Here is a 22,921-nt window from a genome sequence, read left to right as displayed (position 1 = left end):
AAACATTTCGACAATGGTGGTCCTGACATTACTAAATGTACAGTAGTGCTTTATGTCATTCTTCTTCATCAAAGCTTTAAATGTCACATTATATAATTCTTTTCCGAAGTATGTTTGCAAATGCGATGGTACACATACATTGCACAAAATGTATGTCATGGTTTTAACTACATCGCTCGCATTCTTCGATTTCATAGGTCTGGCACAAGCAAAATTGTTATATACATAGATGACCATCAACATGTAATTAAACCCATTATTCATTCGGGAATATGGTATCATCTCAACAAGGTCCTCCAGGAATAAATCATCAAGTCCACGCACTACGACTTTGGTTATGATTCCACTCACTATTTTGCATTCTTCCTTCAGTTCAAGTATTGACAATATATCGTTTATTTGCGAATTGTTTCCTGCACAAAGCGAAGCCAGCAACTGTCTCAGACGATCGACCAATTCGTTTAGATCGTCCCAATACATATAGTCAAAGTTCTGACTAATTTTTAGTATTTTTTACCTTCAACATGAACTGCTAGTTTACTGGAGAGATTAACAAGAATGTCAGATTCTTCACGAACATGATCTTTATATATGCCACTTTCCAGATCTTTATCAGGAAAATGTGCATGATTTAGTTCTAGCAGATTTTTAATGCTGGCATATACTCATGGGAATAGCCTTTAGGTTCCCTGAAAAACAGAAATTCATACAGACCTGAAGTTTAATGTGTTTTGTACGCCTCTACACACATGATATTTCCTGGTAAAAAGTATATTTCTTTAGCACCGAGAAACATCTTATTATGTTTTCTGTATACTCCATAAATAGTGTCATTATTCCGACTCGTGAAAGATTTCAAATATTGCCGGACCATTGTTTTAACTTGGTGTCCACGTTTCTATATTTTTTTCTGTCACTAACTTCTGTCTTCACAAAAATGGGTTGTTCCTCCTTCTTTCTAAGTTCAACAAGGTGATTGGTGATTGGTTAAATATCTTTTAATTTTCCATTTCATGTGAAAGTCTGGCTCTTCTAGCAAGTATATAGTCTGCCCGAACAGACTGAATTGTGCCGCAAATTAGTGGTTTTCTTGGCACCATCTCATGTTTTTAATTATTCATAATTTTGATCAATGTTCAGAGGCTCACATCTGATTTAATTTATTTTTTGAAATAGTATGGGGTCAATATTATTAAAGCATTAAGTAGTTATTCCGCCCACTTCTAGCACTACCACTGGTAGCACCATGTTAGCAGCATGTTGGATTTTCCCCGCCTGCCATCACATCCGGCTTCAAGCACCTGACACAAGCGCTGCGTCTTTCGTTACATCTGGGACCCCATTCCTGTCATGCCAGGCACGCACCGGGCGCGGTGCATCCGGCATGCATGAGCATGGTTCTCATCCTATGCCCACCTTATCTTTTCATGCCACGACGTCAGCATCATTTCCCTCTACTCTCGCCCCACCCTAGTCTTGCCCGCTATCTTATCGTCAGACCCCCCTTTTTTTCATACTGACCACTACCCCTGCCGTGGACTCTGTGCGACAGCTGTCGGACTGTCCTCGAACTAAGTTAAGGTCTCTGGTAGGTCGGGTTTTTTCCACCAGGGAGCACCACCTCTCGGCATCCCCTCTTACCTCCTCTCCCAGTTGTACCTATTGTAAGCTGCATTACTCTGGTCTCCAGAGCAATTCCCTCTCTGTCTGCCAAAGTTGAAACTATTAAGCCCCACCCTTTTTCCTGGTTCTGTGACCATCTTGAACTATGCTACCCTCCACCTCCTTCCAGGGAGTATCTCGGTAACCCCACAGAAGGTCGGATCCACATTTCTCGTTTGCAGGGGTTTTTTTTTTTTTTGCATCGGATGTCTCTCTGAAGAGACTAGAAATCCGGGAATATTTCTAAAAAAAAATATCTTATTAAAATAATTATTGATTCGATTGGTTTTTGTACTTGTTTCGATCCTTGCTCAATACAAAAATTGTTATTTCAGGTTTCAAAATTATTTATTTTATAAAAATGGTGAATAAAACCTAAAAGAGGTATAAATTCCTCATCACCCATATGCCAATTATTCGATCGATTCTTGTCATTGGTTCTATCCTTGCATAATACAAGAAAGTTTATATTATGTAAAAATTGCTTATTTAAAAAAATCATGGGGGAAAAATCCTAAACATTTGCTTAAATCCCGAGTCTACCAGCCTCCAGAAAGCCAATATGGTCACCAACTTACAAATTCGCAATATTTGACCTAGAAATCCAGGAAAAATCTAAAATATATATTTAAAATTAAAATTTTTAAATCATGATTGATTCGACCACCTTGGTACGATCCATGACTGATGCAAAAAATAATAATTTATATAAATTAGGAATAAAATGACATATTCAATAAATAGAACAACAAAATTACAAATAAAAAATTATGCAATTTATAATAGTACAAAAACAAACCAAAGACAAGCCTTTCTCATTTTGTACAGTCTTCTTAGAAGCGAAGTGAGACCTTAACATTCCTTGACATGTGTTTTCAGGGCAATTCTACATGACAGTCGATTAATTAGGCACATCCAAATGTTGGCCAGACACCTCCAGTCTATGGTCATGCATGAAATCGATGGTCAGGAACTATCGGTTTGTGGTTAGGCATGTCCAGTAAGCGACCAGACTCGTCCAGTTGTAAGCTGGACACATCCAGTTGGTGATTAGGCCGTTCCAGTTTTTGGTCAGCACAACCATTCGATGGTCAGACACATCCAGTTGGTAGCCTTGCGCATCCAGTAGGTGGTCAAAAACATCCAGTCAGTAGCCAATAGGTAATTTTCTTCGATTTTCGGCGAGCATTTTTTAAACAGTTCATGTACACAACCATGCGCATAAGCCAAGTATCTCCAAACGAAGGGATATTATTCGTCGTGTGCCGTTAATTAGTAAATTCGACACGATATATTTTAAATTTTTATTATGATTTTAAATTTTTTGTGTGGAAATTTTATTTGCTCTACTATAGTGTGATTTTACTTTGTTAGTCTGGTGTACTCCTCTGAGTTAAACTTTGTCTCAGTGCCCTGAAGCCCCTTTCCCATCGGCGTATCGGATATTTTGCTGGCCTAATCCCTGACTGGCGGACAGCTTACCGTTTCCCCCGCCTTCAGTCACGCCTCAAGCCTGTAATATCATTTCTCTTCGTGACCCTAACTGCATAGACAAGCCTGTAGCTTGCAGGCGACCAGTTCTCAGAGACGAGCTGAGATTGGCCTTTTTCATCACGTATTAGTGTTATGTTCGCTCCTCGGCAGCCACGACGGGACGCTTGTTACCAGCAGCGTTGCATCTTACCCCACCTCCCCCCCTTCACAGTTCCAAGTAAGACCAATGACCGGTCGTAACCCCCTGGGCACCGGTGACCGTTCCCAAGGTCTCTTCGCAAAAATGTGTGCGCTAAAACTGAGCACAAGCGCTACCTAGCGACCAAGTCGCGAACTTCTCTACTGTCGCCCAGTGATGCCAACTTCAAAACTACTGCCAGAGTTTTTTTTCCGCCCGCATTCGGGCAAGTTCGGAATCTTTCGGCGGCCCAGACCTCCCTCCACCTGTAAGAGCCGGCGCACACTTTTAATTACGAGACGCGTTTCTCCGTGGGGCACTTCGCGCCGCGACTGCAGACGGACCGTTTGATTATCGGCGAGTCGACGAGACTCTGCAAAACTTCCATCCGGCCGCAACCGACTATGTAGTCGCCTAAATGAGGGATGCTATCCCTATAATCTTTTTCAAGTAGTTTAGTCCGTCTGCGTAGAATAAAATGTAATAGTTATTTTTTTTAAATTAGAAATCATCCGCGTCCTGCCGCGCAATTCGCGAGCTCCAGACCCTGGCTGACTCCACGACTGCAGCATGCTGGGCAACTCCCCTGTTTTGGTGAGTGATAATTCGCGACCCCCCACTTTTTTTTTCTCCCTTAAATTTTTTGGGCATTTTCTGCCCCATAGACTGCCTGTATACAAGTTCTAATCAGTTTTGATTTGGACTGTTGCAGACAGGGTCGATGACGGGGAGAGACTGATTGCTCCCATCTCGTGGCCCCACCCCCCTTCCTGTTCCGTGGGTCACATTAGAAGAAACGTTTCCTACTACCCGACGTGATCGTTTGAAGACCCCGGGTGGTAATGTAAATTCAACATTTCCCCCTTACCTAGCTACGAACTATCTTAAGCGGATGATCAACCCACCAGCGACCAGTGTTTTCCTCAAGAGCATGTAGAACGAATAGAACTAATTTTCAATGTAATCATTGGATTCATCCAATTTTGGGGTGTGAAACTTATAATGCAAATGTTTATATTTCAAACTAAGAATGTAAATTGTTTTAAATAATCGCGGGCTAGCCCATTTTCGTTTCTCTTTTTGTTAATCTTTGAAACTTGTTAAAACCTTTTGTGTGTAAAATAATGGAAACAAGATAATTCATCAGGGCAAATAAAACAGGGAAACTATAGATCAAGTTAATCGTGTAGTTTTTATTTATTGATTTTAACGATCCCCCAACTTCCTTCTTGCTTGTTACAGGAAGTTCCTAAATTTTGTTTGTTCCCCACCTCGTGTCGCCTCTGGTAAATCAATTTATTTAACTTATTTTTTTTTATCCAGCAAGTTTCCAAGGCTCCTTTTAATTAATTCAAAATAATTCAATTTTGAGGCACGAGGGGGGTTACAACTTGGTAGCAGAGCGTGATTTCCTTGGTCTATAGGCATACCTGAATTATATAAGCATATCTAAAATAAAAATAAAAGTACAAAAAAAAAATTTTTAAATTAATTTTTGATAATAGCAATTTTGTAATAATATTGTAAACTGATCGCTGGTACGCCCTGTAGTTATATTGAGTTAAAAAAATTTAAAATTTATCTTGAGTTAAATTTCCGTTTGGACTTAGGCTAGCGCGTAGCGCGCGAGACGTCCGTCAGCCAGCCAGCTGTCCTCCCCACCACGCGTCCCCGAACGTGCTGTTGACCGGTCGTAGCCACCCCTCCCCCGTCCCTACGTGACGGTTATCTGTCACGGCTCACGTCCGTGGCTTCATGTTCAGTTCAGCGCCCTGTGCGCCCGGTACGACCTTCGTAGGGGTGTCCAACCGTAATCTCACCTGGACCCTTACTTTCCCAGTTGCGCGAGACGAATGCCCGCGACGTATATTTTTTTTTTGTTTTTGTCCAATTAATCCTGGACCATAGCAAATTTTTACGTGAGCAACTGTTCCGCTCACACCCTTTTCCTGACAGCCACATGGGAGCTGTCATGTTTGTTCCCCCCCCCCCCTCCTTCTTCGAGCGGCTTCTGCCGCCCGCTTATCTTCGAGGGGTGAACACAGCTGACGTCTTTGTCGTGACGCCGGGCTTGGTTTATCTCCGCCCGCCGTAGTTACTTTATGACTGAGAGTCAAATAAGTTATATGTTTCCACTGTTGTCCCGCAGTAGTCAGCTAAATGTGTTTAAATTTAATTATTAAAATTACATATGAACAAATAACTATAAGTTAAGAGTACTTTTTTAGGCTACTAACGCCATTACTAATAAACACGCACATAATATTTAAATATAGATTTTAATTTACTTATCAAGGGCTCCCCCCCCATCATAATAATGATTTCAAACTATACTGAAAGACATTTGCCTTATAAGAATTTCACGTCTTACATTATTAAAGTAATAATACTTGAAAACATAATATAGTAATAATATAATCAAGCATATTAAAATACGTATTGCCCGAAATTAAGTACCTACGAGGTGACTAGCCTCATTGTAATGTTTATAGTAATCACCGAGAGTGGTGAAATCCTTTCAACCTCCAACGAGAGGTCCACTAAATTAATTTGGGTACATTTAAGCATCCCGTCTCTAAGCTATGTAATTTAAGATACTTTAATTTTTAATTTTTCCATATGTAAGTTCAGTCTTGAACAAGCTTCTTGCCATAAATTGTTTTATTTTTTTAACTTAGTAATACTTCTCTGACAGTTTTTTTTAATCTTCATGAATTTTGTTCGACGATTTTATCTATTTAATTTTTGATTAAGTTCAATTTTTTTTAATAATCATAATTCGTAAATTAAGCAAGAATAATGTTCGTAGTTTGTTTTAAATTGACTTAGCGTTAAAACCTTTATGTGATTATTTCTTTATTTTCCCTTGCATGTAAATGTGATGTACAGTGACGTACATAGAGTCTGAGCACTGAAGCTGTCACATCTAGCCATTTTTCCTTTTCTTTGCATTCTACCCCCAAAGCTGTATTTCTTTTACATCGCTATCGATGATATGGTTTATTTAAGTAAGAGCTACGTGACTTCCAGACGGCAAACAGGTTTCTTTTATGTGTTTTTTTTTAAAAAAATAGGAGCTAGGTCAAGCTAGCCAACAAGCAGCGCAAAAGAAGGGTCCTACGAGCCAACGAGCCGAGACTCGGTCCTCTAGGTGAAAAATCCTATGACCATAGAGTGTTACTGGGTTAGATTCCCAGCACTCACCTTTGGACGGCCTATGTTCAAACCCCCTCTCAGGCAGTGTGAAACCTATCAGCAGTCATGGAAGATCTAACCGCTCCATGATAATTTATAACCCTTTTGATTGATAATTGTTGGTTTATTGCATTTTACCTTTCTTTAAATAATTTAAATTTGAGTGCGAAGAGTCGTTAATTTATTGTTTCGTTTGCAGAAAACTTTTAAATAATAAATATTAGTTAGTTATATTGAACATCAGAGTTGTATGCGCTAAAATTTCTAAATTTGTCAAATATTTAATTTTTTTTTAATTCATTCATTCATACGGATTGTTGATCTTTTAGGGTTCCAACCCCAATAATTTAAAAACCCGCCAAGGGAATCTTACCCTTAGGCCCTGTGTCACTCTGGGACTGAGGATCTGTTTTACCTTCGGGGAAGCAGCAAATTTGACCGTCTTCTCCATGGCCTGATTGTGCAGGGCAAAGTCCCAATGCCTTCGGCCTTTTATGGAAAGACAATTGTACAGGGGTTCTATTCCCAAATATATTTTGTAAGTTACGGGTTACCATACCCATTTACAGGGGTTACAATCCCCATCAGTCACTGAGTGCTCAAGGACGCATTTCCCTTGTTTCGGCCTCAGTGCTTTTCGGCCCGCCTCACAGCACCCATCTTTAGAGTTTTGTCACGTGACACCATTCCCAACATCTGAGATCAACTTTCCTCATTACATCATTCATCGTTAAGTGTTAATTAATAAATTATAATATACCTTCGATTTGATCAAGATATTTTTTTTATATGTAAGTAGTTTACTACAGTAGATCCTGGTACAAGGTAAGTTTCTGTAACCCAGGTTTTTGGTGGCTCAAGTGGGCCACCCTGACTCCGTCTTTCAGGGGGGAAGTATGTGCCGTTAATTAGTAAATTCGACACGATATATTTTAAATTTTTATTATGATTTTAAATTTTTTGTGTGGAAATTTTATTTGCTCTACTATAGTGTGATTTTACTTTGTTAGTCTGGTGTACTCCTCTGAGTTAAACTTTGTCTCAGTGCCCTGAAGCCCCTTTCCCATCGGCGTATCGGATATTTTGCTGGCCTAATCCCTGACTGGCGGACAGCTTACCGTTTCCCCCACCTTCAGTCACGCCTCAAGCCTGTAATATCATTTCTCTTCGTGACCCTAACTGCATAGACAAGCCTGTAGCTTGCAGGCGACCAGTTCTCAGAGACGAGCTGAGATTGGCCTTTTTCATCACGTATTAGTGTTATGTTCGCTCCTCGGCAGCCACGACGGGACGCTTGTTCCCAGCAGCGTTGCATCTTACCCCACCTCCCCCCCTTCACAGTTCCAAGTAAGACCAATGACCGGTCGTAACCCCCTGGGCACCGGTGACCGTTCCCAAGGTCTCTTCGCAAAAACGTGTGCGCTAAAACTGAGCACAAGCGCTACCTAGCGACCAAGTCGCGAACTTCTCTACTGTCGCCCAGTGATGCCAACTTCAAAACTACTGCCAGAGTTTTTTTTCCGCCCGCATTCGGGCAAGTTCGGAATCTTTCGGCGGCCCAGACCTCCCTCCACCTGTAAGAGCCGGCGCACACTTTTAATTACGAGACGCGTTTCTCCGTGGGGCACTTCGCGCCGCGACTGCAGACGGACCGTTTGATTATCGGCGAGTCGACGAGACTCTGCAAAACTTCCATCCGGCCGCAACCGACTATGTAGTCGCCTAAATGAGGGATGCTATCCCTATAATCTTTTTCAAGTAGTTTAGTCCGTCTGCGTAGAATAAAATGTAATAGTTATTTTTTTTTAAATTAGAAATCATCCGCGTCCTGCCGCGCAATTCGCGAGCTCCAGACCCTGGCTGACTCCACGACTGCAGCGTGCTGGGCAACTCCCCTGTTTTGGTGAGTGATAATTCGCGACCCCCCACTTTTTTTTTCTCCCTTAAATTTTTTGGGCATTTTCTGCCCCATAGACTGCCTGTATACAAGTTCTAATCAGTTTTGATTTGGACTGTTGCTGACAGGGTCGATGACGGGGAGAGACTGATTGCTCCCATCTCGTGGCCCCACCCCCCTTCCTGTTCCGTGGGTCACATTAGAAGAAACGTTTCCTACTACCCGACGTGATTGTTTGAAGACCCCGGGTGGTAATGTAAATTCAACATTTCCCCCTTACCTAGCTACGAACTATCTTAAGCGGATGATCAACCCACCAGCGACCAGTGTTTTCCTCAAGAGCATGTACAACGAATAGAACTAATTTTCAATGTAATCATCGGATCCATCCAATTTTGGGGTGTGAAACTTATAATGCAAATGTTTATATTTCAAACTAAGAATGTAAATTGTTTTAAATAATCGCGGGCTAGCCCATTTTCGTTTCTCTTTTTGTTAATCTTTGAAACTTGTTAAAACCTTTTGTGTGTAAAATAATGGAAACAAGATAATTCATCAGGGCAAATAAAACAGGGAAACTATAGATCAAGTTAATCGTGTAGTTTTTATTTATTGATTTTAACGATCCCCCAACTTCCTCCTTGCTTGTTACAGGAAGTTCCTAAATTTTGTTTGTTCCCCACCTCGTGTCGCCTCTGGTAAATCAATTTATTTAACTTATTTTTTTTTATCCAGCAAGTTTCCAAGGCTCCTTTTAATTAATTCAAAATAATTCAATTTTGAGGTAGGAGGGGGGTTACAGTCGATATGTGACGAACAGTTTAAACAGGTTATGTTCAAAATCAGGAACATAGACCAGTCGTCTCCGAACCACGAGGAAAATCATGTCCTGAGTATTGACTTATCTGTGCACATTCAAGAAAGGAAGCAAATTCAAAAAAAGAAAGCGCATTTGTCAAAAAGGAAACACATGAAACACATGTAACGAAAAGGACGAACATTTGGACGACAATTCGTCAAAAAGGAAACACATTTAACGAAAAGGACGAACATTTGGACGACAATTCATCAAAAAGGAAGAACATTCAATGAAAATGATGCAGCTTTGGTCGAAAATTCAACTCAGTGAAATACGATCTCGATGCAAAGGTTACGATCTAGTCACAGGGATACGACCTATTCAGAGGTATATGTTCTCGACACAGACATATTTTATGGTCACAAGGATACGATCTCGCCACAGGGATAAGATTGGGTCACAGGAATTCGAACTCATCACAGGGATATGTTCTCGCAACAGAGGTACATTTTCCATACAAGGATACGATCTCATCATAGGGATACAGCACAGCGATACGATTGGTATGATACTACGAGAACTCAGTCTTAGTTAAAAATCAGATTACAAGAATAACACAATAATTCTGAAATCCAAATAATTGATTTATTTTTCATTTTTGTATGCAAGCAGGTAAAACAGGTCATTATTGTATGTAGCCTGCATTTTTTCGTTCTTTAAGTATGATGACTACTTCGTTGAGGTGTGAGTAGTTTCCTTCACTAAGAAAAGTAAATAGAAGTCGGAACCTGTCGATTAATATTTTAGGATCTTCCCATGACGTATAATCAATCTCTTTCGCTAGGAAGATCAGATCCATCAATAATAATCATCCTAGGAAACTTGTCATTATTTTCTTCCTGTACTATTGTATCTTGCTGTAGTTTCTTCGATGCTGCTATCTCATTACATTTTAATGCAGGTGATGCAAATGCCCAAATGTGATGATTTTTGCCATTTTCGCAAACATTCGATCCAAACACAGACTTTTTCTCAGTAGACGAAAAAAAAATGTACCTTCGGGGTTTTTATGTGCTTTTTTAATTTATCACTTCGACCAAAATGAAAGCCACAATTGTTGCAATGTACCACTTTCTATGTCTCTGTCTCTTTATATATATATATATTTGTGTGTGTGTTTGTGTGTGTATCTATATGTATATATATGTGTGTGTGTGTCTCAAAATTCCAAAGCAATCAGTGAAGAACTTTCTGAGATTTAAGATTTTGAGCAAACATTTACATTTTTTATTTATGTAGATAATTTATGCATTCCTATTTGCATATTAATTAATTATTATGTCTGTTATTCCTATTTTTATACTATAGCAAATTAAAGCAAGATAGCGAAGTTATTTTTTAGCAAACCTGTAAGCTAGTAAACTCTTTTTCAACATGTGTATCGAAATATGTAATGTTTACATAAAAGTTTTTTGTGATGATTGCAGGTTTGAACAACTTCTGTCATGACCTTGAATTCATGCAAGGCCACCCTGTGGGCGTATACTGGAGACTATGCTGGGGTCTCATTACTCCCGTGATCTTGTTTGTTGTGCTGGTATACTTCATAGCTACCATGGAGCCGCTAACTTACACCAACGGGTACATATACCCAGACTCCGCCTATGGTAAGAACTGTTCTTATTTGCTTGACCATGTATAAAATGATAGTAGCGAAATACTCAATAAACTATGATTATTGTTCATCTGACTTTGAAATAATTAGAATATAAATTCGATGGCAAATTAAAAATATATATATATTTAACACATATTTAAACATGGAACAAAATCTAATATTTTTAATAATGCCTTTCCTTGTTAAAAAAAAAAATTACAAAATCAAGTATTATTCAGACAATGTTATAAAAATAAAATTTAATATATTTACACAATATTAATTCCAATATAAATTATTTCTTTCAGTTGTGACTACGTATGTTGTGAACCACCCAGCTGGGCCTAGATTACAATGTTTGAAGCAAAAATGTCTAAAAGTTTAAAAAAATTTAAAACCGAATTTTTTTATTAAATTTTATAGTATTATATATTCTGTATTTTTTTTTTAATTTTAAACCAATATGTGTATCCATAATCTTTGTTAGATTTACTAGTTTTATCAAATTTATTAGAACATTATTCTTTATTAATTCATTTAATTTACTTCAGTTTTTAAAATCAAAGTATTATATTTTTAATATATATATATAAAGGCTAAAAATTCAGAGACCAAGTACATTAATATTTACTTCTGGATTAAGGTTATATCGAGTGCACAAGATCTTGAATATATTTCTCGTATGTTGTTTTAATGTAGATAAAAAAACTCTTATGTAAAGTAAGAGTTTTACTTCGTACTGTTTTTCAACAGAGGTTTAAGTTACTGGGCACTTTAAGATTACAGTGTGGATCAACACCATGGCACTAGGCACATAATGTTGGGATTTAGCACTTAGAGCTATTGATGTCACTCCATATCTACTTACAAAAGTAGTATATTTAACATTTCCACCGACTACAGGTTCAAGATTGTGGTGCCATGGCGCTGGTGTAATGGCAGTCAACTTGGATAACGTTTGACCTTGACCTTGACCTGGGCCCCGGCCATCATCTTGTATTCCGCCATTTTGTTTTCTAGAACCTTCCACCAGTTTGGAGTCTAGAACGTTCCATCATCTAGGATTCCGCCGTTTTTAATTACAATGACACGTCCGCCGTATTGAAATCCGTAATTATTATCAAAAATCTGGGGAAAAAATTAGAAATACACAAAAATTATTAAATAAAAATTTTATAAAAATCTACTTATGTGATGGAGCTTGGTGTCCTCAGTTTGGAACTGGGGTTCAAATAATCCTTCCCCTATGATAGCAGCTGGCAGACTGACACCCACGACTTTTATCACTGCTTATATGAAGTCTATTCCCCTTCACCAATACCTTCCCCCCTTCCCAAAAATGATTTAATTCTCGCAACTCTCTTCCCCTCCCTCACCAATTACCCACCTACCCCGTCCCCTACATTTTAGTATATAAATACAGACTTGCGGGCCCGGGGCCTTCAGTTTGCAGCATTTCCTCGTCTCGCATCAGTCGTTCGCCGAGGAGGCAATGTTTGCATGTGGCGCGAGTGGAGCAAAGATCATATCCGCGAACATAGGGTTTTTATAAATTGCGCACGCTAGCAGCTCCGGACAAGGAGACGGAGTTAGCGTATTGACAGGAGGAAGGCTTTCTGCTCGTTTACGCACCGCACGAGATTAGAAGTGTTTACAGATCCCTGGCTGTGTAGCTGCAGCAGGATGCAAGTGTGTCAGACACGCCGCAGGAGGCGGCGAGAGGCTGGTAGCAGGTCAGCTCCTGAGTGCCGAGCCACCGCCACGAACATCCAGGCACCGGCCAGCTCTCGGCGAGTCAAACACTTGTCACCGCGATGTGACCTGCATGCAGGAGGCAGCGTGGTTCAGCCACTCTCCGTGACGCCCGTCGACGAGGGCGACAAAGCCAACACTCGAGAAGACACCCTTGAACCACCATTAAAGAGTGCTAATCTCAAACTGTTTTACGAAGTACACTCAATATGTTTGAATGGTAGTGATGTGGACTATATGACCTACTTACATCTGTTCTATCGAACCTCGACTGCCCAGGAGAAGATGTTGTCTACGTCCTCGGAGGTAAACAGTCACGTATCTAGAGTGATTTATGCGGCTTTAATATAATCGATCTTCGAAAACAATGGAACTGTTCCATTTTCAACAGACTTATCAAGATATATACGGACACCAAACTGAAAAGTGTGATACATTTTACAAAGGTTTACGCTTTGTACACAAAATCTTGCCAAACAATGATGAAACAATGCTGAAATCCGTTGTATCAGCTATGTAGAACGAAAAAAACAACTGTAAAGCCTAATGATGTAACCTGAAAAAAATACAGTGAAAACCCATGAATGAAATTCCAGTAACGATACCTGAAAAATACTTAATCAATGAAAACCCAATAATGACACCGGATAATAATCAATAAAATCCCAACAAACAAAAAAAAAGGTAAAACATTGCACCAAAACCAGTAAGTGCAAAAATCAAATGAAAAAAATACAATGATAAAAAATACATGGAAAAATATATCACCTAAACCCGTAGGTGCATAAATCCAACGATGATAATTTCAAGAAATAAAAACCAACAATGAAAAATTATTCAGGAAAGCAAAACACAGCACCACAAACTGTAGGTGCATAAACTTAACAATGAAGAAACATAGGATAAAAATGATATTGCAAACTTTACATGCATAAACCCAACTATAAAAATAGTTCAAAGGAAAAAATGGCACCATAGACTGCATAAATCCAACGACAATAAATAAACGAAAATCCTTTGATGTAAATCCATCGATGAAGGCTATATACACCATCATCAGCAAATACTTGGGTTGCTACTAAGTGGCAAACACTAGCTCTATACTCGATTCATTTCGGTACATAGAATTCCTGATGGGCCTTCTCAGCTACCATAGCGGTTCAGGTCCCACCAAGTCCCCAATGGGCTTCACCCCGATAGAGAATCCTACGCGAAACATACAAGTAAAGATACTAAGTTGAAATTTAGAAAAAAAAATACTTTTCTTATAAGGGAAATATTGGCTAGTTGCATGAATTTGTAAGTTTTCATTAATTTGTAAATCTTCATAACTTTTACTACATTCAATTATATGCTTCTTTATTTATATTTTCATAAAATTATAGTTTTATTACATTATTCATTATTTAAATCCAAATGGTAATATAATTTTTCTATCTTCATATATTTATCTCTTGTTGTCACCAATTTATTACTGTATTCTGTGTATAATACAAACTGGTGCGACCTTATGGTAAATACATTTGCACACTTTGTTTTCTGTTCCTCCGGGACTTCGAGAAAATCTTCAAAATTAATTTAATTTTTAACTACACATTTCTGAAAAAGTTTTCTTTTTTGTTTTTCTCTATAATAATAATTTCGCTCTGAGGCCAATGAACTCGTCAATCACCAACCTATTTCACTTATATTTGAATTTACCCACCACCTTCTTATTGGCGAGTGAGTAGCAGGGTGGCCAATGGGATAGCAGCTTGTATCGAAAACAATCATAAGCGAGCATCATCAGCCATAAATCGCTCGTCTGTGTTTCATATATGAAGCTGTCCATATCTGTATATGCCAATGATATGTAGTCCTTGTACTGGACTTCGTCACATTGTAATGGAAATCATACATCAATGTCTTTGATAGGTCCAGGACCAAGAACCACAGAAATATAGGATGGTCAAGAAGTATATTCTAACGCTGCAGTTTTATTGGTGATAGGACTTCATCGCAGATGGTTGGATCTTTGGAACGCTGGCTGTGCTATAACTTTTCTGAGCCTATTCTCACTGCATGCCTCTTAAACTGTTTTCCTGAGTTTTCCGAACATTGCGTTATTAGTGAGCTTAAGAATTATTTTTAAAATCGTTCTTAAAATTTTGTCTTCTCTAAATATTTTTTTCAATAAAAGTCTTTATCCAGGCATGCTTCTCAAATTCGAGGGCTCTGTGTATTTTTGTTTGTATCAGACTATGATGTAGAGCTTGCTTCAAGTTTCTGTAAAGTATTATGTAGTTAATTTTTGTGCCCCAGAATGAACACTAATTATGATTGAAGTGAGACAAGCTCTTTGTGCAGGGCGTATGGATACTCTAAATCAACTTCTAGGATGTAGCCCATCCACCCCTCATCAGAAATGTATTTTTAATCAATCGCAGTGCTGGCTCACTAGAAGTACTGACAGGATAAGCAGCGACATGGCCCATTCTCATTAATTGTTGGCATCCAGGTACATTATGTGCATCGAAGACTGGCTGGGATCGTAGATGCAAGGAAGGCAGATGTAGTTCGCCTAACAGTGATGCTTCATAACTTGAGTGATCCTGTCCCTGATAACAGCTTAAATGAACATGTACATATTTTACTCTGTAATAAGATCCAGCCATACTTCTATGTGCTTCAACATTCCTTCGGATGTGAACCTCGAAGTGCTGATGCTGCGAGGCTGGAGTGCTGATGCTGCAAGGCTCGAGTGTTGATGCTGTGAGGCTGTATAGATGATGCTGCCAAGCTGTAGTTTTGATGCTGCGAGGCTGAAGTGCTAATGCTGTGAGGCTGGAATGCTGATGCTACAAGCCTGGATTTCTGATTTTGTGAGCCTGGAGTGCTGAGGCTAAGCTGGTGAAAGTTTTTTTTTTTAAAATATCGGTCAGCAACCGGTTGTTGCAGGACGTGTTCCATACTTTCTGTGCATGTGCATATTCTTCTTCACTGATGTTGTCATTTATTTATTGTCAAATTATTATTATTTTTTTGGTATTTGTGGCATGTCCAGTTACTCCCAGGTTTTTACCGGGGTGTGGAGGCCTCGATCACCAGGAGGTTTTTCTAGCTCCCCGGTATAAATTTTTCAAAGTCCCTAATGCCTGTCTCGAGGGGAAGACACAGAGTCCGAGTGCCAAAATTTTCCCGGGTGTGAAGGCCTCGATCGCCGGGAGATTTCTCTTGTCCCTGGGTATAATATTAAAATATTTTTATTTCTCCCGAGACACCACTAAATAAAAATTTAAAAATTTTAAATTTTCTATAAACTTTTTGTCTTGCATGTACAACACAAGGGACACCAAGCTATATGCCATGAACCTGAATGTTTCGATATTAAACAGAAAATTTGTCGCCAAGCTTCTTCATAAATGTAAGTATTTTTTTCTTGAATGTGAGGGATAATTAATATTTCCTTGGTGTCAAAGCCCAGCTGCTTGATGATAAATTTCTCATAGTAGGCTAAGTTATGGGAGTACATCACAGTTTCTTGGGCCACCTGCGTAGAAGGTTGCAGCTTTTGCAGGTGGCTCCAAGGTACTTCCCACTAAAGTGGTCATGATCCTTGACCTTGTAATTGTCGTTCATGAACATTTTCCTGCAGTAACGGCAGTTTCTGGTTGCAGGGAAGCTGGAATACTTTTGTGGCTTCAGAGGTTCCAAGGGCAGGGATGTTTTATATATTCTTCACCTGCTCTTCAATGACCACAATCGTTTCCATGAATTTTCCTTCAGCAGTCGTAACCCTCTATATGATTGGCTCTTTTGGCAGCTAGGAAGTGAGTGTTGCTGGTATTACGTCATTGACGAGTTCATATATACATAGAAGCTATATGCTTCGTGCTTCTAATAGGCATATGTATAATTATGATTTTTCGGGGTCTGGTTAGCATGTTTGTATGGGCACAAGCATCGCTCTAAAGTCATGCGGAAATGATAGCATTTTAGAAGGGTATTGTAAGGGGTTTAACTTGCAGTTGACCTTCAAACGGAAAAGAAGAGTGTGACTTTTCAAGTTCGACAAAGTTTTAGGAACTGCGCATCTAGGTAGAAATGTAAACTGACAGATACCAGTATCATGCGAAATAAACCGTGAAATGTTATCATTAGGATTATGTCGAGAAATGGAAATCAGATAGTGGCGTAGGAACGTCTAGGGTAATTGCGGGAGAGATGCCACACATTTGGAAAAAATCACAAATTCTATAAAATTATTTTTAATACATTAAAAAAAATTCTCAAATAATGTCAGAGAAGTGTACTCACTGTGATAAAATATTAAAATATAATAACATAATTAAAAAAAACCAATAAAAAATAACAATGAAAGTTATTTTTGGGCATCTCTCCCACAGGCTAAGGGAGAGATGCCACGGAAATCGGGAGAGATGCCTCACTTGATGTTTTTTTACTTTATTCAAGTCCTGTCTCTTCACTTTTCTTCCGCAAGTGTTGCACATGGGCCCATACATCGTACATGACTCGTAGAGCCACTTGTGGCACACCTCGCACCGAATCCAGTCTGCCTTCTCTTTGGTGGTGTAGAAATTTTCCCATAATTCTACACAATTGTTGGTACTCACATCATCTTCACTTGTAGCAAGTGTGTCGTTGATACCAAATTTGTAAAAATCACTTGCTTCTTCGACTTTCGCATATTTACTTTTATTCTTTGTTACCTTCTTCTTACATTTATTGGGTGTTGAGCTGTCTATCTAGTTTCTTTTGCTTCTTCTATTTGGAATCTTTGCATTTCTGATTGTGTTCTGGCGATATCAAAACTTCTGCAGATTGTTTTCTTTTCTTGCTGAGAGAAACTGGGGCATTTGGCATGGGACTAACCTCATGAAGATATTTCGTTGGTGTATGGAGAGATTCACTTTCAGGGGTTGAAGTTGTCGAAACAAATGTGGAAGATCCTGATGGGGTTGGATTTGAGGCTCGAAATGTTGATGGAATGGCAGCTGAAAGTGCTGTAGAATGAGTTGTGGGAGCTGATGAAACAGGGCTGCTAGAAGTAAGTGGGGTGTTGATAGTTGTCAATGTGGAAACATATGCATCAGATATTGCGTAAAAGTGCTCTGGTACAATGTCGGGATTAAAGGGATATATTCCTGTTGCTTTGAACCCCGCAACTGCATTACCAACTGATGCTGCCTTCTCCCAGGCTTTGCCAATGAGATATCCAGCCTGATATCTAGTGATATTTCTGTCCTTATGATGTTGCATCCATACTTTGGCCTCGTTGTTGTAATAGACCTTAAGCGGACCAAAAAATGAACGATCCAGTGGCTGGAGAGCCTGTGTTGTGTGACTAGGCAAACATACTATGATCACATCATTCTTGTCAGCCAGACTCAAGATGTCGAATGCGTTGTAATGTGATGCATGGCCATCCAAAATCAAAACAGTCTCACCAGGAGGTTACCGGGGTAGGAAATGCTCCTCAAACCATTTTAAAAACAATTCTGTGGTTATGAACGACGACTTTGGGTTCATGTAAACATCTGATCCATGAGGGAGTCCATCTACGAATTATTTTTTTCTTATTCACTCCTTTCATCAAAAGAACTGGTGGTAGAAATACTCCTTCTGCATTGCAACATGCAATTACAGTTATGTTTTCACCTCTCACGAGGAGTCAAAATGTGGACATCCTTGGCACCTTTCACTGTCAAAACCTTCCCTGGTTTGTTTGTCAACTGGATACCACTTTCATCCATGTTGAAAATATTTTGAGGCTTATCCATCTAATTTTGACTAACCATGACTTCTTTCAGCACCTTATAAAACCCATCTGCTTCTGGACGAGACATGCCTTGGGCTCTGGCTACCGACAGTCCCTCAGCTTGACGCACATATATTTCATAATTCCTCTCCAAGAATGAAGATAGCCACGCATAACCTGACATTTTTGTGTCATGGGAGGATTTGTGCTTAATTACAATCTTCTGAGCAAACTGACGTACTGTCTGTCGATCAGGAGCAAAACCAGCTTTGGCTAAACGCTGACTATGAGCCACTAATCTTAGCTTCACCCAAGACAATTTTGATACTAACACATAATAAATATAGCATACCAGTACCATTGTAGGCCTAATCCAGCATATAATCTGGTAAATTGATTTACTATGTAGAGAAATTATTAATTTTTTCCATAGAATATTAAGTCATATAAAAAATGTGGCATCCCTCCCTAGGCCTGATTTTATATAGCCGATGTGGCATCTCTCCCCATAACAAGCTGTGGAATCTCTCCCAAAATCTAAGGAAAGACGTCATACTACACCAAAGTGTGTTAACGGTGTTGATATATCAAAATATACTACCATTGTATGTTCCAACAACGGAACAAACACATACAACTATAATATTGAGATATATTTTAATTTTTGTTTAATAAATGCAAAATAACGAACAGATAATAAAATATTTCAAAGCTAGAAACAATACTTACGAGTGAATAAACGCCAGCGCAGTTCTTACTCGTTCACAGAAGCGCCTCTGACTGCGAGAGGATTACGATTACTGTGCCATCAGTCGGGATACTATGGATGCAATGACCGCACCATCTAGTAAGTGAACTGAGAACTACGCTGAGTGTGGCATCACTCCCGCTATGGCGTCTATCTCGCATTTACCCTACACGTGCAAGAGATATTCTTTGACGAAATTATGTTGATGGATGACCATCAACTGCAGCATGAAGAACAACTGTCAACTGTACGACCATCAAGTCGTAAATATAACGATTGGATATTGCTTCAAGCGTTTGATCCAGGCTTGAAGGAAGAGAATAAATAAGTAGCATTGAAAGGGCAGTGGTTTGCAAGGCAGCGCAGTATTGAGTCAGGTCCAGGTCCATCTCATTGGAAGATAGATGTATCCGGCAATATTTGGAAGTACGTGACCAGAGCTAATGATCAGGATATACACACTAAGATAGGGAAGAGATCAACGAAATAATAAACGAAATTATAAAAATAGTAAAAGCCAGGTTAACTATAGCCACTAATTTGAAAAAGAAACATCAAAAGTCAACGAATAATAAAAAATTTCTTTAGGAAGTTTGGTACTAAAGCGAACCAATTCAATAAGTAATTGTTGGAAATGTTTACTGTACGAGGGACCATATAGAAATATCAAGGAAAATTGTTACCAACTTTAGAACAAGGAAAATAACCAAGAAGTAGGTAATTTCAACATTACCCAGCTAAGAGAATATACGAATTAGTTGATTACCACAACAACTGATCATCAGAATTTTTACAATTACTTGTGTATATATGATTATATACATTAACATTATGGTTATATACATTCTATAACCTCAGTTTGTGAAGTGATGTTGTAGAAATTGTTTAATATTTTACAAATGCTTTATTTGATTTTAAATACACATTGTTGTAGTGTTATTTTGATACACCAAAGTTAAAGAAAGGAATGTTAGTAATGTTAGTAGATAACAGCTGAATATAGTTCTTTGCCAGGTCTAAGTTACCTGAGCTATGGCACTGCTCTGTAGTAGAATGTTTATTTTGTAGTTGCGGCAGCTGAAAGATGCTAGTGTGCACGTATTTAATATAACCCCAGATTTTAACTAAAACTTTTGGTATACGAATTAAATGGATAAACGAGTGTGTATATATATATATATGGATTTTTTTTAATTATTTAAAAATATTAAATATCTTAACACAAACATAACACTATTTTCAAATCGTACATTAAACCACTCAAGAAGGCATAGTAATTGTGTTTTAAGAAATTATTATTATTTTTCTTTAAAACTTGGTATTTCACGATTCCTTTACGATTTTTTTTCAGTGAAATAGCTGAATTTATTTAAATATTAATTAAGTTGAAGTATAATACTTTAATGTTGATACAGAACCGGACTTTCGTTAAATAATGAAATCAACTAGATATTAATATGTTCCCAGTTGTGAGTTTTGAAATCCGTTGCAATCTGATAATTATTTTGATTTTTAAATTTTAAAAGTTACACAAGTTGTAACTAACTACATTGGAGCCATTCTTTTGCTCCATAGAACTCATTCATATAGCTGCAAAGAAAAGTGACACTGCAATTACAATTTGTGTTTTAAGTACTTGTGTGTAAATCATTGTAATTGTATGTTATTATCCTATGTACTAATATTATAAACGCGAAAGTTTGTAAGTATGGATGAATGGATGTTTGTTACTCTTTCACGTAAAAACCACTGAATGGATTTGAATGAAATTTGGCCTACAGCTAGCTTATAACCTGGATTAACACATAGACCCCATATTAATATGAAATTCCATCCCTAAGGGAGTGAAAAAGAGATAATTTAATTTTATAACAGAAAAAATCATAGGTCATAGACATACAAATAGTGAGTGAGTGTCATTTCTCTATGACTGACACACGATCATACACATAGTAAGGTCTGGTAAATTAATATTTTTCTCCTTGGTGAGACCAGTCCGCTTAGTGGAGCTCGCAGCGGCTAGCAAAATAAAGGCGCTAATAACAGTTTTGTTCTTAACTTCATCAATAGATAGAGTTGCCTTGAATTTTAAACGCACTATCGTTTGATGCGTTTGTCATGTCTTATTTAATTTTCGTTTGTTGGTGCGATATGCGTTCCTATCCAATTCATCCGATTGCGATGAAATTTTGTTGATTTGTTATGCGCATGCCCATGAAGGTTACTGAGACGCTATAACTATTTTTCAATATTTGGAGCACGAATCGTGTCAAAAAAATGTGTTTATTTAATTTCATATAGCGGCACTTCGTCTGTTTTTGTTGTATAAGTGCGCACGCGTGACACAATTTATTTAAATATAAAAGAGAGACACAGATAGAGTTATATATATAGCTATATATAGAGTGAGATAGAGACGGAGAGATAAGTTGAGATGGAGCGAGGTATAGAGAATGAAATGGGTAAGATAAAGAGATATACCTATAGATGTATACAGCTATATAGAGACTTATATATAGAAGATAAAGAGATAGTGGGAAATATATATGTAGATATAAAGAGATAAATAGAGATAGAGAGATATATAGATGTATATAGATGTAGATAGAGATAAATATATACAGAGAGATGGATAGATGATTTGTATATGTGGAACTACTTCAAACATATTACAAAACAAAACTGAATGAGGCATTGCAATGCAGGCCGAGCATTAGCTAGATAATGGAATCTTTTCAATATTAGTAATCTCTTATTTTTCAGCTTTTTTCTATATTGCTTTATAAAGTATAAATTACATACAGACCAGGTAAATAACTATAAACTGGCAGAACAACGTCTGTCGGGATCTGAAAGTGATATAAATTAATTTTCACACTTTACATTCAAATGAAGAAGACAATTACTAACTACACCCTGTGTTCAGCCCGGGCAACGCCCGGTATTGCAGCTAGTTGTATGTGTATATATATATATATAATGTGTGATTTTAATGTTTATTATGTGAATTTCTGAAGTTATCTCGCTATAATGCCAAAGATGATTATATTTGTAAGCTACAGAATATCATGAAAATTTACAAATATTTAGATTGATGTGCTAAACTCCCCAAGTAAACGTTTGAAGGGGCTATTTCTTATAGTAAAGTTTTCAAAGCTATGACATGATGTAATTTGAATTAACTTGGTCCATAGAGTATTATCATTTTTCATAAACAAAATTTGTTATTCCGTGTCTTATGTTTCTCTGGATTTAAAGTGCATATTTTCAGTTCACTAAAATGATTTTAAGTACTTTTTTATAATAAGTTAAAAAATATTTTTTATAAAACAAAATTGTATTTGTAAAAGTTTGAAGTTTATTCCAGTTTAGAAGATTTTCAGTACGCTTTCAACCATAAGCAGAAATATCGTCGGTAGTACGCATTAAATGAAGAATTATTATTATTTAGACCAATGTCATTAAAATTGGTTTTATATAATTATTGTGCGGCTGAACGTCGAAGTAAAATATTCTTATTAGAGTGATGTGCTGAGTGATACCTTCGTATAAAATGATTTTCAGTTGAACTACGAACTTGATTTACCTAGTTTCATCTGTGATATACATCAGTGCGGTATATTGTCGAGAACTATTTTCGAAATTGACTATTTCAAATATACAGTGGACAGTTATATCAAGAGCCATTAAAGAAACTCCATGAACTTAAGTTGTACGGTGGAAGATAGCTAGAGGATTGGTGATTATTGTACAACGACTAATCGTCACGTCGGGTCAGAAA

General features: G+C 37.9%; 1 protein-coding gene across 6 annotated transcripts in view; it reads left to right on the top strand.

The window, feature by feature from the left end:
- The window catches only part of LOC134531609 (sodium-dependent nutrient amino acid transporter 1-like), a 357,424-nt gene that overhangs the window by 285,723 nt on the left and 48,780 nt on the right, over positions 1-22,921 (top strand). For all 6 annotated transcript variants that reach the window (XM_063367357.1, XM_063367354.1, XM_063367356.1 and 3 more), the window contains one exon: positions 10,713-10,892. In XM_063367357.1, the coding sequence (XP_063223427.1) occupies positions 10,713-10,892 (180 nt within the window). The remainder of the gene's footprint in view (positions 1-10,712; positions 10,893-22,921) is intronic.

The sequence above is a fragment of the Bacillus rossius genome, chromosome 5 (assembly GCF_032445375.1).
Source record: "Bacillus rossius redtenbacheri isolate Brsri chromosome 5, Brsri_v3, whole genome shotgun sequence".
Lineage (NCBI taxonomy): Eukaryota > Metazoa > Arthropoda > Insecta > Phasmatodea > Bacillidae > Bacillus > Bacillus rossius.
Note: the sequence above shows the minus strand (reverse complement) of the source record. Positions and strands in the feature narration are given on the sequence as shown.